Here is an 18,389-nt window from a genome sequence, read left to right on the forward strand (position 1 = left end):
CGTATTTTGACAGCTGCTTCAATTTACCTAGCTTTAACAATCATAATACTAGAAAATCAAACTAAAAAAGTGGTTAACTCGTCTAATCAGGATAGTGCGCGTTGGGACAGTGAATTTTTTATCCCACAAATTATCTCGCTAAGGCGGAATACTCGTCATTATTCTGGTGTTTGTACCACAAAATACAATTCAGTGCAAAAGTGACTCGATCATTATATAAACACAAAAAACCTATCCCAAAGGCGTTTTTAGCGTCACAAAGGCTCTGCCATCTCTCATACAAGAAACAAGCATTGTGTCGTTTTTTTTTCTTTTTGTGTGAAACTTTGAAAAACTACCTTTAAAATGAATACACTATGCTCCATCTGTAAAAAAAACATTGACACCCCGTCAGACTTCATCTCATGTTGTATCTGCGACGATAACTACCACTTCATTTGTGCCGATATCGCAGAGACCTCACGGCGAGGAACTAAGATTTTACAGTGGCGCTGCAAACTTTGCACAAAAACACAAAAAAACTCCAAAAAAAATACGTCTGAAAAAAATCTAGAACTGACATCTATCGAGAAACCTAATAAACAGCCTTCATCAATAAATAAATACCAAAATCTACAATTGCCGCGTCATCATACGCCAGTGTGAACTTACCACCAAAAACCATAGATGGCACTAGTAATCTGACAATCGATCTATTTTTAACTGAATTCGCAAATTTCAAAGACTCAGTTAATGAATCTGTTGGAAAAAAATACGATGCAATCCTGCTCCAAAATAATGAAATATTAAAAACCATTCAAAACATATCTCAACAGCAAGAAGATTTAAAATATCGATTAAATAATTTGGAAAAACTACATGAACAAGTAAACTCAGCCTTAAATTCAAGACTTGAGGAATTAGAAAAAAAAAAGCGAAAAAAATAAAGAAAATGAAATAAAAATTTGTCTCTTGACAGAACGAAATGAAGACCTAGAAAAAAGAATAATAGCGATCGAGATTGACCAAGAAAACAGGAACAGACGAATCAACAATACTTGTTTGGAACTTCGAGGGCTTCCAGAATTCAAAGAGGAAACATCACAAACCTTAAAAGACATTATATTCAACACCAGTAAAATAGTAGACTGCCAACTAAATACAAATGATATTTATAATATATATAGAGTATCACAAAGAAACAAAAATATTCCTCCTACAGTTAAACCTAGGTCAGTGGTAATTAATTTTAATTCAATACCGTTAAAAGAGGAGCTCCTTAATGCTATAAAAAAATATAACAGGTCTTGCGAAAAGATTGGGGACAAACTAAACACGGGAACAATCGGATTGTCTGGCCCCATTACACCCATATACGTCTCAGAACTCCTCACGTCTAAAGGCAAACGGCTTTGGTATCTAGCTCGCCAACGTGCGATAGAATGTAAATATAGGTACGTCTGGACGAAAGCAGGTCTAATCTACATGAAAAAAGATGACTCTTCTCGACCTATATTAATAGACTCAGAACAAGCTATACCGAAGCTCTGACTACCTGCTCTTTATTCTGATTATCGTGATAAAACTACTGACTACCGCTTTATATCGCCATTTCATACTCTATTACATAACAGCACTATATTATATGAACACCTAGGTTTTTGCATAACTCCAATTTGTACTGAAACAATTTTATTCCTAATTTTAATTTTAACTTTAATTTTAATCTTTATTCTCTCTAGAATGGTAACTACACTTATTATAAGATTATTATTTGATTTATTAGTAATATTACTAATAATTCGGCAAAAGAGAACTCTAATCAACATATTTTATATAACCCAGATATTACTTATTTTTCATACTTATACTACTTTTTACTGTCTTTTGAAAGAGAAAATGCCACACACTAACTACATACGTTATTTATTTCCTGGATTTTATTTCAGATATTATTTCTTACTCATATATATTTTATTTCTCCTAATTACATCATTTTGTTTACAGTTTTGTCGCTACATATTTCGTACTACAAGTATTTATATGATAATAAAATACCGTTTTAAAACTTTACCCAGAAAACAACAATTAATTTTTGAATTCTAATGGTAATAAACGATCTTCAACATGAAATCGATAGTATCTTAGTGCCAAATACTGAAATAATTTTTGAAAACATTAACAAAATAATGCAATTTAATTGGGAATCTAATAGGATTAATATTGTTCATCAAAATATCAGAACGATGGGAAACTTGGATGATTTTCTTATATTTTTGGAAGAAATAAAAGCTGTGGTAAAGTTCCATGTACTAATTCTCACTGAATGCAGGTTAAATGATTCATACATAGCCAAACAAATTTCAGGCTATAACGAATACCATACAACATCGCATATTAACCAAAATAGCGGAGTAGTAGTATATATCGACAACACATTAAATTCCTTAGTACAAGAAATAAACATAAATCAGTGTAATTGTTTAAAAATCAACATTAATGAAAATTTAGGTATCCTAGCTATCTACCGATCACCATCGTTTAATGACATCCAAGATTTCCTGGAAAATCTTATTGGTGAATTAAAAAAAACTAAGGATTATGCACAATATGTACTGATCGGGGACATGAATATAAATACTATAGGAGAAGTATTGCATAGGCAGTCCGACGACTACTTATGTGCTATGGCTGAAAGTAACTTTATTTCCAATATTAATTCTCCAACTAGGGTACAAGGTAGCTCAAGCTCATGTTTGGATCATATATATACCAGAAATATAACAAATTCAAATGCATTTGTAATACATAATACAATCACTGATCATTACACCATTGCAATCAGTATCCCAAACTCAACACCCAAAAAACATAAAATTAATCACAAACAGATTATCGATTATGAGGCTTTATTAAATGATCTTAATAATAAAAATTGGGAATATGTTTATAAAGAGACTGAAGTTAACAATGCTCTAAACTATTTTATTAATGAAATCAATACATTCATAACAAAACACACAATAACTAAACGCATTCCATATAGTAAAATACATCTCACACCATGGATTACCAACGGCATTGTTAAATCTATACACAAAAGAAATCACCTTCATAAAATAGCTAAACGAGACCCATTGAACGATACTAAACAGCAAAACTATTACCGATACCGTAATATTTGCAAAACCGTTATTCGCAAATGTAAAGAGCGTTATTATAAATTCTTACTTGATAAGGATAATTCCAGCAAAAACATGTGGAATGTTGTCAGAGACATAACTAAAAGTAAAAGAAATACCAATGCATCTGTAACTGAATTAAATACCGGAAATTTGATTATAACTGACAATCAATCAATTGCATGTCATTTAAATCAATATTTTGCATCTGTTGGATCAAATCTAGCAAAAAAAATTTTATTAGAAACCCAGAAAACGGAAGACTCTTTAGCATCGACAATTGAAACAAAGGAACAATCTTTTTCATTTAATATTAAACCAACTACTGTAGAAGAGGTCTTAAAAATAATCAACAGCCTTAATACTACACATGCAAAGGGTCCAGATAGTCTAAATACACACATACTAAAAAAAATTAAAAATCAGATTTCTGCTCCGCTATCATATATTTACAACATAAGTTTTGCATCAGGAATATTTCCTGATCACTTCAAAAAATCAATAATTGTCCCAATTCACAAAAGTGGACCTAAATCTCTTGTAGAAAACTATAGGCCAATATCAATATTAAGCGCGATATCCAAAGTCATTGAAAAGCTTTTCAAAACTAGGTTAAACGAATATGTGGAGAAACATAACATTCTAAGTCCTAACCAATACGGCTTTCGGTCGGGTAAGGGAACGGATGATGCCATCGCATGTCTCACTGAAACTATTGCAGGGAATATGAACCGTGGCAAGAAAACTATTGCCCTTTTCCTGGACCTGGCCAAGGCATTTGACACTATATCTCATAAAATTCTTTTACAGAGACTTAGAAATATAGGAATAAAGGGAAAAGCTTTTCAATGGATAGAAAGTTATATATCTAATAGATTTCAACAAACCAGAATTAACGAGGCTATTAGCACTTCACTAAAATACACTTTTGGGGTACCACAAGGAAGTACACTTGGGCCCCTTCTCTTTATTATATACATAAACGAACTTTGTAACCAACACATTGGTGGCAAAATTATCACGTTCGCTGACGATACAGTTATTTTGTTTGAAGGAGATGATTGGAAAGAAACACACCACCTTGCGAACACAGGTATAAACAGAGTAAAACAGTGGCTGGACAGTAATTTGCTTACACTAAACATACAAAAAACAAAATATCTCACATTTAGCGCTACCCTTGCAGGTCAACCCAAAACACCTCATCACCTCACAATACATAATATTAAGTGTAGCCTTGGAAATAATAACCATACTTGTAAATGCGAAACCCTTGAATGTGTTAAATCTATTAAATATTTAGGTATAATAGTGGATAACCATCTTAAATGGAAACAACAAATTGAAAACACAGCTAATAAAGTGCGCAAGCTTATTTATATATTTATAGCATTGCGGGAAATTATAAAAACTCAAGACATTAAAATAATATACTACGGGCTCTGTAACTCCGTCATAACCTACGGTTGCATTGGATGGGGTGGAACAGGATTAACAATATTATACCCGCTACTGAAGGCACAGAAATCCATTCTACGCGTCATTATGAAGAAACCCTTTAGATACTCGAGCGACGCTCTCTTCAAGGAGTTTAATGTGCTTGATGTTCGACAGTGTTACATAAAAAAAATAACAATCTGCGTCCACAAAAATAAAAACAAAACGATAACAGTCGATCATAATCATCAAACCAGAAGTAAGAGCAGAAACGACCTTTCTATTCCAACTAGCAATACTGCGGCTTATCAAAAAGTTTTCTCATACCTGGGACCAAAAATATACAACAAAATCCCCTATCAATTTAAACTGTGTGAATTATCAGCCTTCGGTACTAAAATTACTAAATGGTTATTAGACTTAGGTAGGACAGATTCCGAAAAATTATTAAAAAACGTAGTCTGAGTTGATTTCTTCGATTTTGTATTTTGTATTTACCTAAAAAATATTTTTTTTATTTTTCTTTCTTACATTGATATACTATATTTTTATTTATATTTTACATGTACCTATCTGGATTTAATTGCTTATTACTGCTAAATTGTATTTTCCTAAAAAAATATTTTCTTTCTATTTTTCTTTCTTACATTTATATGTTATATTTTAATTTTATTTTTATATTTTACATGTACCTACCTGGAATTATGTACACGCAACCTGCCAATTTGACTGTCCTAAAACGGGAAACTTCCTAGTTGGACAGTCAAAGCTTCCTTTTATATTTGTATATCTTGTATGTAATAAATGTAAAAATAAATAAATAAATAAAAATAAATAAATAAACATAAATGATAAACAGTAACGGTCCCAGGACTGTACCTTGAGGTATGCCGAAGTGACTTGTTTTTTGTTGACTAAGTACATCGTTCATTTTTACGACTTGAGGGCGTTTGAAAGGGTAGCTTTTTATCCATTCTATGGCTGTACCACTTAATCCAATGTTTCTTAATTTACTTATAAGTTTGTCGTGTGATATGCTATCAAAAGCTTTTTTAAGATCTATGAAAATTCCAATGCATTTTAATGATTTATCTAATGAATTATGAACAAGACTAGTTAATTTTGCAATTGCATCCTGAGTGCTTCTACCTTCCATAAAACCGAACTGATTTTCATTAATTAATTTATTACATTTTACAAATTGGTTTATCCTTTTTTTAACTATCTTTTCAAAAATTTTTGCTATGTTCGAGATTACTGATATGGGTCGGTAATTGCTAACTTCTTCTGGGTTACCAGATTTAAATATTGGAGTAATGGTAGTTTGTTTGTAGATTGATGGAAACACTCCGCTTTGGAAACTTACATTTATTATGTGTTTTAACGGTTTAGAAATTTGATTTTTAATATTTTTTAAAATATTAACTGTTATTCCATCAAAACCCGGGGCAGAACCTCCTTGCATACCGTTTATAATTGATATTATTTCGTTCTCTGTGGTGACTTGGAATGTTGCTATATTATTGTCAGTATCAATACTACAGTCTGGAAATGTTATATTTGGGTCAGTATGAATGAGATTGGCAAGATTTTCCCCTACATTCGCAAAGAAGGTGTTAAATATGTTTGCAGCTTTTGAGGGATTTTCTTTACAACATGTTTTCATGTTGTCATGAAATATAGTAGCGATGTCGTTATTCTTGTTTTTTTTCTTGTCAATTATTTCATTTATAACTGTCCACACTATTTTACTATCATTTTCAGCCTGATTCAACTTTTGTTTGTAATATTTTTGTTTTGTGTTTTTTTATAATATACGAAAGTTTGTTTTTATATGCTTTAAAATGATTTAGTAAATTTTTATTATTTGGTTGTTGAGTAGTTAATTTGTAAAGAGCTTGCTTATGTCGTACAGATACTACTAAACCATGAGTAATCCATGGTTTTATAGGTTTCAAGTTCGACACTTTGGATTTGGTTATTATATTATTATTTGTCGAGTCATTTATGCATTTAGATATTTTTTCTTCAAACATTTTACAACATATATTGACATCATTACATTGTAATAATTTATTCCAATTTTCTGATTCTAATTGGTGTTTTAATGTATCCATATTAAGTACTTTTTTTGAGTAATTATTTTGTTTAAATAATGGCAAAGTTGGATTGCTTAATTTATAGTTAAAAATACATGAATAATGATCAGTGATAGATGTATGAATGACAGCTGATTTTATATTTTTGATATCAGGAATATTTGTAAAAATGTGATCTAAGCATGAGGGGCGTTGACCTTTAACATTTCCAGTATAAGAATTTATGCACGATAAATAATTGAGTTCTGCTAACATATTTAGATATGTGTCTTTATCTTTACTAGAATAGTCGTTTGCGATATTTAAATTCATATCTCCAACAATAATGGTATTTTTATTTCTAAAATTTAACAAAATATTTTTTAATTCATCTTTAAATTGAGGTACTATCGATGTATGCGTGCGATAGATAGCAATAATGTTGTAATATTTATTTACGTCTTTAAATTCTATATTTAATATGTTAACATTACTAACATTAATTATTTCTTTAATATTGAGAACATTATACTGGTTAGAAATAAATAATCCGATACCTGAGTTTTTGTTTATTTTGTTTATTGTCGCATGGTATGTGTAGCCTGGAATAGTGTAATTGATTTCGCCTCCAGAGTGTGTCTCTGTTAAGACAATCAGGCCCGGGAAAAAATTTAATTCTTTTAATGTTATAACTTATTCATCCATGTGAAATATGGAAAATCCTTTTTCAGTGCAAATTAAGTTAAAATCTTTCATAGATTGACATAAATTTTCTTCAATATACATTTTTTTTATCTAATGCGTTACATAAAAAATCATTCATTTTTAAAGTTTTAGATTAGAGTTTAAAGAAATGAAATTTACCGTATTATTCATAGTCGATGCGCTCTCTAGCTAGTTGAAGCATTTTTTGCCGATAGAGACATTTCATGCTATCAACTCTGTGTTCTGTAGAATAATTCATATTAAATCTTTTGTTTTGAACACAGCAATTGTTGCATGTTGGAGGTTGTTCTTTATTTTCACATTTAGACAGAATGTGCTCCTTTGTGCAGTGAGGGCAAATGGGGGGCTGCGTCCTGGCGAGACATCTTTGCGCTGTGTGGCCGAACTTAAAGCAGTGGTAGCATTGAGTAAGCGGGTTACAGTCTTCTATGTATACTCTTTGGAATTTGATGTTTATTTTGTTTTTTTCTAGTAGCGTTTTTCTTAATTTACCGGTTGTTTCAATAATGTAGTTAGTGGTGTCGTTTTCTTTTCCTTCATTGTATTTGTTTTTTAATTCTTTGTTAAACTTGATGTTGTTTTTGTCTTCCAGGGTTAATCCTTCATTTTGTTGTACAATTCCATCTATTATTTCCTCTTCAGTCAATTGGCATTGCAGCCTTTTCAACATTAAACACGGTTTCTTTTTTTTAATTTCTTCGGCCAATATTTCTTTTCCAATTACCTTATTAATTTCTTCGGTTAACTTTTCTGCATCTTCTTTTTTTTGACATGAAATCAGTAATTTTTTTTCTCCGATTTTTTTTACTCCATTTACTCCAACTTTTATTTTAGTTAAATTAATGTTTTTTTGAATTTTTATTTTTATATCTTCGGCCTTCAGGGTGTTTTTAGATGTAATTATTATGGCGTGCTTCTGTTCTGGGATGTGTGCACTTGTATTCACGAAGTTTTTATTGTCACCAAATACATTTGCATATGTCCTTTTGTTATTATTATGAATTTCTTCTAGTTTCTGTGCGTAGTGATGATTGTTTTTAATATTAGTTTCTTGTAATTCTATAATCTTTTTTGTAGGTTTATTAGTTCATGTTGAATTTTTTCTTCCAGTGATATTATGTTCTGTTCCAGTGTTAATTTTATTTTTGAGTCCTTCACTGAAGTGATCTCGTTTATTAAATCTTTAATGTTTTTAATAATTTCTTGAGTTTCCATATTGGATGGAATGGAGCGCCCAGGTGGGCGAGTTATTAATGTAAACTATATTATTTGATTTACTTGTTACAAAATTACGCGACTGTACTCCTTCGATGCGGAGCGAGAATTAATGTGATCTTGTTCATAGAAATGAAACTTTAACCACTCGAACGATCGCGCGTCAGAAAACTTTTTTCTCCGATTGCTCGCGGTTTTTTGGCGACGATTTTGAATATTTTCCGCCAACATTAAAAAAATCAAACCTCCGAATTTTAATACGGAGACATAAAACTGATTGTAGTGCTATACAGCCAATGAATTCACCTATATTTTAATAATTATTCTATATTTTTAGAATTGATAGATAAATTATTAAAAAATCTTAAACTTTATAAATGCGCGAAATTTGCGTTTTTGTGATTTGAAATTGCCGCCAGTGGCAGTTTTAAAAATCTTTATAGAATATTTTCTACGTTTTAATGTTCTCTATGGCCTGTTTGATAATCACAGATGCAAGAATGTAATAGAAAAATATTTTTTTGCATGTTAAGATCTCTTCAAAAGTTTGGTCAGAAAATAATTTTGTAAAATTTGAGTGCGTGACGCGTCAAAATTGAAATCACTGTATTATGCTATATAATAAATTTACCACAAAAACTGGTATAACGTTAGGAAGATACATTAACTGTCTACAAGTATTAATAAGCATAGTCGCCGTGTTGGCTTTATTTTATTCATTTGATGAATTATACAGAGAGCCTATTTCACGATGTCAAAATCATGGTGCTACTTTTTAAATAATTGTAAATTAGAACTGGAGATTTGTAACCATGTTTTTATATTACGTGCAAAACGAGGAAATAAGGCTTAAAGTGAGATATATATCATAGATATAAACATTGCCAATATTTCAGGGGGATACTTTGAAAGTTGATGAAATTCACCAATATTTGACGAAAAATCACTTCTGACAGCTACCTTAAGGTCAATCTACATAGGTTAAATCGGAATATGTAAAATGATGATAAATTTGTATATATATATCAAACCTTTGTATGACCGTAGAATGGCAAATAAAATCATAGTGATAATTTTATATCTAAACGCAAAGGTATCGAAAAAAATGGGGGATGGAAAATAATTGATGGAACCAATAATTGATTTATTTATTAAGCCCTTATATCCTTTTAAATCAATATTACAGTTGTATGGTTACAATGAAAGAGCAGTATATTGATTTAAACATTGTTTACACACTTTGTCATAATAAAAATATATTCAGTTTATTGGTTTATTCATAATTTAAGAAAATCAATACATAATAATATCATTGTGCCTCGCTATAGAGTGAGATTCTGAGTATCGCTCTGGTGAGGGACCACCATTCAGAATTGAACATTGCTTGAATTGGCTTAGTTATGTTTAGTGACTAGATCTGGAAAAGCCTCTTTACAGAAAAATTGACAAAATATAATTAAGACATAAAAATAAAACGAGTTATTTAATGTGTACAATAAACAGGGAAAAATTAGAATACCTGTGCATTTGTTCATGCATATTTTAATGATCAGAATTGAAATATACATATTAAATGTCCACCGAACCTTATCATATAGAACCTTTGAGGACAACATAACATGAGACGTGAGTATGCGGAAAGAAATGATTAAGTCCAACCATCCAGGCCATCATAATTGATGTTCAAACAAATTTAATTAAATTTATAAATTTTAATTTCATAACTAAAAAACCAAAAAAGAAAAAAATTAAATAAAAAAAAAACCCTCAGCAAATCTATATTGTAGTGTGATATGGCTTCATGCAATCATAGCATAATGCCACATCACACTTTGTAAGGGTCCTTTTGAAAATGTTATTTATGCTGCACCACGCACATTTCACCTTTTTCCCGCTACGGACCACGAAGTGGTTGCCTTTCAGGATAGGTCGCAGAGTCTTTCCTTCAGCTATTAGGCCAATGGTCCGCACAGTCGTGTCAATTTGACTACGACAGAACAGCAGAAGGAGTTCATCCGCAACCTCACTCCTGAAGTTTCGGTACAAAATGCGTTTATTTTCCTTGCGGAGCTTTGAGCGGTACAATATATACGCATTCTGCACCGAAACGCTTAGTAGTCTCCTGAAAAGCTTCTTGTACCAGACCAGGTTTCGCTGTCGTTCAATGGGGAAGCCTGACAAAAGCTGATCTTTTCGGTCAACCCCCCCCATTACCTTGTTATAGTCTAGTACGAGTTGAGGTTTGTAAGTCTGATTGATCTGCAATATCTGCATACCTGTTGGTCTCTCTCGCGATCAGTTCAACGAAATCTGTATCAAAGACTTTAAGAAAGGTTTGCCCATTTCGTCGCTATTAAAAGTTGGTCTTGGCGTGCCTGTGAAAGTCTCCCTTATCCCGTAAGATATCATTAGACCAATCGAAAGAGTAACCTTCAGGCGGCAGAATCGAACGCATTGCCTCACTATCTACCTGGTCTTGTCTACTAAAGTCTATGGGAGTTAGGTGAAACGTTGATAATATTATGATAAGGTATTGGTGGCATGCAGAAGGTATCCTCATCGCTCTCTTCGTGGTCGACGTCGCTCGCTTCGTCATATCGTCGCTCGATCTGTCCATATCCATTTCTGAAACAACAGAAAACCCAAATTAATTTAATGTGTCTATATTACGATAACCCACTGCCTCTGGTACGGCTTTTGACTCGCAATACGATGGTCGCGGGATCGAATCAAATAAATTATATTTGAATAATTAGTGTTATTTTCACACAAAATTCATTAAAAATAATATATGTTATATTTGCGGCACGTTCCAGAGTGGAAGATACCCATAGTATCGCCCTGGTGTAAGACCCCATTCAGAATTGAAACGTTGCTTGAAATGGCTTTAGCCGTGTTTGGTGACCAGTTCTGAATAGCCAGGTACTTTTCCACCTCCCTCTTCCACACCTCCTTCCCCTACCCGCTACCTTCAGCCTCACAACATACCCCGATTGGGGATGCCATAGTCTCACTGGCTCCATACGGTTGGGAGCAATTGATACTCATGTGCGGTAAGCACATAAAAAAATATATATCTAATGATTTTTCACGGGTCTGCGTTAGTATTTAAATTGTGGTTGATAAAAAAGGCTCTTGTGAGGTATTCATATAAAAAAATAAATAAAAAGTTAATCAAATACTTGAGGCGGGCAATGTCAGGAGTATCGCACAGTCAGGTAGGTATGGAATGAAGAAAAGAGTGTGTGTGCCAAGATCGAGTTGCATGGTGGTTCATCCTCTCTGCCTACCGAAATGGCGTGAAGGTAAGTTAGTTAGTTTTATAACTCACGGTTTCCAAGTACAGACTCTTCTACTACAGCTGCCTCGTCCACGTTACTGTTTCTGCCCATGTCTGACTCTGAAATAAAAGAAAACACAAATTTACAGTAGAATTTGGATATAATGACTTTGCATTTAACGGTCTACTGTTTTAAGTGACGATAATGTAAACTCTAGTAAGGTTTCATAGCTTTTAGTAGGAAAACGTATCCGTTTAAAGTGACCAACTACGTAAAGCGACCTATTTTAAGGATAATTTGTCCGGTTACAAAACCCACCTACCAATACAGCCTCGCTTTGACTAGGAAGCTCGACACAATGAGTCCCGTGAAGCGAAAGTGTTTTTTCAATTTAAGAAAAAAATGCTGTATTACACCGTTTAGAAGCCGGTGAATCAAATGTAATCCTCGCAAAGAAGTTCGGCATGTCTTATTTCTCACTCTTCAATACCCGTTACAGAAAAAAAAGATGTGTAATGATGCATCCACGTCATAACAACAATACATTTTGTATGTTTGTTATGTGGAATTTTTAAGTACTATGCCTATTTCCTGCCAATATACCAACAGTGAAACTGTGCTAGGGATATCAATATAAAATATAGATAATTGATTTTATATTGAGCCCCTGGTTTGATATTTAAAAAAATAAACTCACCGTTCCCAAACGCCGACAATTCTTCGTAGAATGGCAAGTCCACCCACAGCTCGCTGTGATAGCCGGCCTCCGGAGAGAAGAGTTCCCCACTCCGCGATGTCCCAGGTAACGGCTCGGGAGATGCTGCACGGATAGGCATAATTGGTGCATTGGGAGCCGTTGATTGGGTGTGGACATCCACGGTGGTGGTACGGGTCGTGGCAACGGTGAAGGCGTCCCTTGTGAAAAGGGACACGTTGTTCTCTCCGGAGATGGAATTCTGAAAACATTTACATAAATCATATAAATTGTTCTCATTCACGTGTGAAACAGTAAGTACAGTATGTAAATAAACAGTAAAATATGCACTGAATGTGCCAAATGCACAGAGCGCTGATCTTACCAACTCTCACTGTAAGAGTGGAACGCTGTCAGGAAAAAACAATAATATTGTATCAAGCATCTAAATACGATTGCTTACTTTTGTTTAGTTTTTCTTGGAGGTGCGGTAGGGAGCAAAATGCGCGCCGCCTGCTTCTTGAATTTTTGGCTTTCCAGCTCTAGCCGGAAGGAAGCAGGCAGGGCCCTAACAGCCTTTAGGGCCTTGACGCGATCCTCTCGCACCAGTAGCAAAGCAGGGTCACTGTTTAAATAAATACAAATATATGATGAGTTCAACGGCCACAGCAAAGTACTTTCATAAAAAAACATTAAAAAATACTAACACTCCAGACGAGGCTGCAATTGCAGCTCTGCGTTGACGTCCACGTGCAGGTAGTCCGGCACCAGCTCGTACTCCACCTCTCCCTCTTCCTCTGCCACCTCTTGCAGTCAGCACCACTCTATATATTTTAAATTGAAAACACTTAATGTAAGTAATGTAAAATGTAAAATGTTTAAATTTTGTTAAATATTGCACTAATATAAAATTTGAAAATAATTATTGGGTCGTGGAGTGATCCCTTTCCCTGGACGACAGCTGTTTCTGCACAAATTTGGTAAAAGTAAACAAATTAATTAATTATACAACTAAATTACTAAATTTTTATTGTGTGACGAAGGCTTTACACCATTTTACATGTGAAAAAGAGTCAACTTTTTGACATATGACTTAAAATAATTGGTTAGCAAATATCTGTATTAATAATGAACCAATTCAAATAAAACTTATATATATCTCTTTGTTTTGAATCACTGTGATGGAATATCTATATTTCAAATGCGCGAGTGCAGTATTTAAGACATTATTGTAAATCAAAAACAGATGACGTCTTCAGTTGGCGTAATCTTACACAAAAACTTCAACCAAAACAATATAATACAAACAAACGAATTAAAAACGCATTTCAAAGATAGATAAGTCAATCATGATTACACAGATATATAATTATGCGTTAAAAACCCAATAAATTAATTACTTACGGCATTTTAGGAAGAGTCAAAAATTTCGTGAATGTTGAAAATTTATAATTATGTTTTTGACAGGACGCCATAAAAAAACCGCGAAAACTCGTTAAATAACACTTCAAAGACAACGGATAAGTTCATAGACAAAGAGAATATATTATCAGCTATTCGATAAAACAAGTAGCTGGCCATATAAACGTTTTAAATAATTACAATAAATATTTTACGAATGGTAGAAAAATCGGTCCATTTTTGGACCGATATCAATCGCAGAAAAATAAAAGTGGTCGATTTTTCGACCGAAATCGTTCCAGTGGTTAAAAAAAATCACCGCTCTAAGATACGAAAAAGATCTGACCCCTCAACTGTTATCAGCAATTACCTCATTCTTGTTTGTTCACTATTGTTATTAGTTAGTACTAGCTTTTCCTTTCAAAATAACATTGGACGCGTTTTTTTTCTACTCATACGAGATTGTGTTAAAATTATCAGATCAATAAAGCAAAAACACATGACACCAAGTAGATAGGTAACATATTTAAGTCCCGCTTAGAATTTTCACTGCAAAAGAAAGATATTATTCATTTCCCAATAAATGTAGGTACATATTCTTGTAGCCAACTACTCGTATTAGAAGAGATCGAGGTACCTATGTACATTAGAAGAAAACATTGGTTACGTCAATGTTGTAATATAGACTGAAAATGTATAAGTACCTACTCACTGTTTCTTTGATATTAATTAATTCATTTTGTTGTATCTACTACCGTAAAAACGAGTCATTTCGTTTTATTTTATAAATATAAAGTCATATCAAATGGTTATTCTTAGATCTACTAATAAGAGATTTGGTGTGACAAAAATATATAAATCGTACTTAAAAAGTGTGAAAATATAAGTGTAAAATTCCATTGTACGAAGCAAAAAAATATCTTAAACAGTGAATTCTGGCAATATGAAATTTGAACATTTAATTTTATAGTGATATCATTTTTCTATTTAAAATCATTAATTCTTTTACTGACAGTCCTGCACTATTACAATTTATATCATTTCATGTTCCCGACAGAGACAATCAAACTAAAAATATCTTTTACTCCAACAATAATGCCAATATCAATTCGATTATGGACTCTTATATACCTTTTTTTTATTTGGTACAATATTTTTTACATTTCAAAGTTTTCCAGTAATGTTGGCCTCACTGGGTGGCTTGCCCGTGCTGAGGCCTTCATTTTATAATATGAAAATATAATCCACATAATACATTTAAAGAGAAAATAATACATTTAAAATATAATCTTGTGTGTTTGTGAGTGATGTGTGTTTATGTTGGTTTTGTGTGTTACGTATAGGTTTTATTTTTATTTAATGCTATGACATTTTGGTAATATTGTCTTTTTTGTTCTTTAATCCATTTTTTCAATTTTGTATATGAATTTATTTTTATTTTCCTGAATTTTAATTTCAAGTTTTACACTGTTGAAAGCTTTTATAGCATGGTATTGGTAGTGTCTTTGTCCAAAGCTTGAATTCACTGTCGGAGTTTTTATGTTTTCTTTGTTCGCTTGTCTAACTGGTCTGTTAGTGTTATTTTGTGTATGTTGAAATTATTTTTTTTTGTCAAAAATGTAGTTTAGTAGTGTTATAACGTATAATTGGCGTATATCTAGTACTATATCTAACACATACACAGCTTAGATAACCAATGTGTAGAAGTAGCAGATAATTTTAATTGCACCGAAATATATATTTTTAAAATCATTTTACGCATTTATTGAAAACTGTTATTTGTTAACATTTTGTTTTTTGTAGCCTGATGGTAAATTTTAGGTATAAAACTTAGTTTTCATATTTGGGGTTTTTTTGTATTTGCTTATTTAGTTATAAATAAATACGTTTTTGTAACTAGTATAACATAAGACACTGCACAATACATCTATAACTTGTTTGTTATATTATTTAGGCTTAACCCACGAAAAACAGCAAAGCTTTTAGCTTCTTTAACATCTGTCGGTAATTCATTAAAAATCTTAAATCCTTTAAAATAGAAATTATTTTGGGTTCTCGACAATTTTTTTTGGAAGTCTAAAATCTCCGCAGTTTCTCATGTGTTAACTAAGTATTGCGAAATTCAAATTTACATTTTCAAACGTGTATTTTGGGAGTATCTTATTTTTTAGCTTAAATATAAATCTTAGGGTATTGTAAATCATTTGCAGTCTCACACTTGACATTCCTAGTTTTTTCTGCATAAAAATTATCTTAGAATACCAACTACAATTTGATACTGCTGGCATACATCTATTTTCAATTATTTGAAATTTCTTTATCTGAGTTTGATTGCACATGAAAAGGGCACTAGAGCAGTAATTTAAATGAGATGCTACCATACTATATCTAATTTTTTCCTTATTCGTCTCAAAAAATTTACCGTTCCGTCCGTTGAATTTTTTACCTTTTACCATGTTTTTACTTTTTGTAACATTTGGTTTTAATTTGTTTATTTTTAAAATATTATATAAATAGTAATTGCCGCAATACAGATCCCTGTGGGACTCCTAGTTTTACTGGCTGTTCCTTCGATATGGCGTCTCCAAACTTGGTTTTTTCTTAAACCATTCTTGTTATTTGCCACCTATTCTCATATATTTTAATTTGGATATTTATATGTTCCTGTATATTATTATAAAATCTCATCGAAAATCAAGAATACTTCTATTGTGTACTGCCTTTTCCACTGTATAGCTGTTTTGTTATTTTTTTTCTGAATTTAATTTTATGTTAATCGTAAATAAATAAATATCTCAATTTTCTTGATCAAAACGCCTTATTTCAGCTGATTTTCAATAAACCCTTACCAAATTATGAAGTTATACCATAGATGTCGCTGAAAACCCTCTATCCAAAACCTAGTCCACCTCAGAACAGAATATCCTAGTGAGCTCCTGAAATATAGTCTTAATCTCCTTTGCATTTTATGTTTCATATTATGATTCTTCTTTAAATTTAAAAATTATACTACTACAGGTAAATAAAAATTTTAAAAAAAACTAGGTATCTAAAAAATAAATAAGTTTTTCAAAGCATGAGACAAAAAGCGATATCCTTAAATATAAATCTCAGGTAAGGCGAGGTAAACTAGTTTACGTGGTATCGAATTTAATTATGCACAAAACAATATACCTACTGGTTTGATTAATATGAAAATGAACCAAATTAACTTATCAGATTGTTCTTCTTGGTTCGCTTTTTTTTCAGATTTAATCTCTTTGTTTCTATTCACTCACTTCTCATACTGGCAGAACTACGATAGTGATCTGTTTGCAATCAACTATTTCACTATATTATGTAGATAATAAATGGTGATTGTATGTGAATATCTGTGAATCAAATATCTATAAAATACCCGATTGCGTGTCAGGAACACATAAAAAATGAACATTTTGTGAAGTAAATATCATTTGCATGTAAAATATATCGATTTTTTTCTGTTTACCGGCTTCATCGGAAACACTTTGTTTCAAGGTTTAGTAAAAAACCTTAATAACTTGATATCAAAATGATAGATGGAGAAAAATAACTTTAGGGAGAGGCGGTGGGATACTGGTGAACAATGAAAATCATTAATTGAATATTGAATTAGGGATATATTTTTTTAATTCTCAGGTATATTACCTACATAGTTACTTATAACTGCATTACATAACGTGTATGTTTGTCTGCACACACGTACTTTACAATCAATAACTATTTTTGATTACTAAAATCTCAAATGTATCTAGAGAGATTCCTATTTATGTAAGTTATTTATTTTGAAGATTAATAAAAATAAAACCATCACTACTTGTATTACGGTTTGAAAATATTATGAAATTTTTTTCAATTATAAAATTGTCAGTAAGCATCAGATTTTATTTTTTTAGACACTAACTTAGTAACTTTCCGAGGGATCCCTCTAGAAAAATTTAAGATTTTAGTAATACGTTCATCAGGAATAATTCAAATAAACCCCACGGTCGATTTTTCTAGGCCTGCTTGGGCAAAGTCGACCGTTGGTCCGTCCATTACGCAAGGCCGCGAGCCGAATATTATTTTTACACTACTTCATCACTTATGATGTTAAGATTCCAACTTTATTTTTGATTTGATATCCCAAATTCATCCCAAGTGCAGGTCTATCCAATACACTAGGGCCGCAATATTCTTGTGCACGGCTGCTTCACTTACGTCGTCAAGATGCTGGCTTTATTTCAGGGTATTGTAACGTCTTAGTAATAAATGTCTAAATTAATGAATAGGCAAAATGGGTAATTTCACTTTAATTTCAAACTAAGTTTTCAGGATTTTTATTAAAAATGAAGGACCATAATATCTTGGGATGGTTGGAAGACATTTCCACCTGGAA

At 32.1% G+C, this 18,389-nt stretch overlaps 1 protein-coding gene across 1 annotated transcript; it reads right to left on the minus strand.

The window, feature by feature from the left end:
- Positions 1–11,100: 11,100 nt before the first annotated feature.
- On the minus strand, positions 11,101–13,120 carry LOC149418073 (uncharacterized). The gene is made up of 4 exons (XM_089639887.1): positions 13,056–13,120; positions 12,596–12,854; positions 11,966–12,017; positions 11,101–11,242 (listed from the first exon to the last, which is right to left on the minus strand). Exons 2-4 carry the CDS (start codon positions 12,732–12,734, stop codon positions 11,101–11,103), a joined length of 333 nt encoding a protein of 110 aa, XP_089496013.1. The 5' UTR covers positions 12,735–12,854; positions 13,056–13,120.
- Positions 13,121–18,389: the final 5,269 nt, after the last annotated feature.

This window comes from Hesperophylax consimilis, chromosome 14 (assembly GCF_061612785.1).
Source record: "Hesperophylax consimilis isolate HC1 chromosome 14, BYU_Hcon_1.0, whole genome shotgun sequence".
NCBI lineage: Eukaryota > Metazoa > Arthropoda > Insecta > Trichoptera > Limnephilidae > Hesperophylax > Hesperophylax consimilis.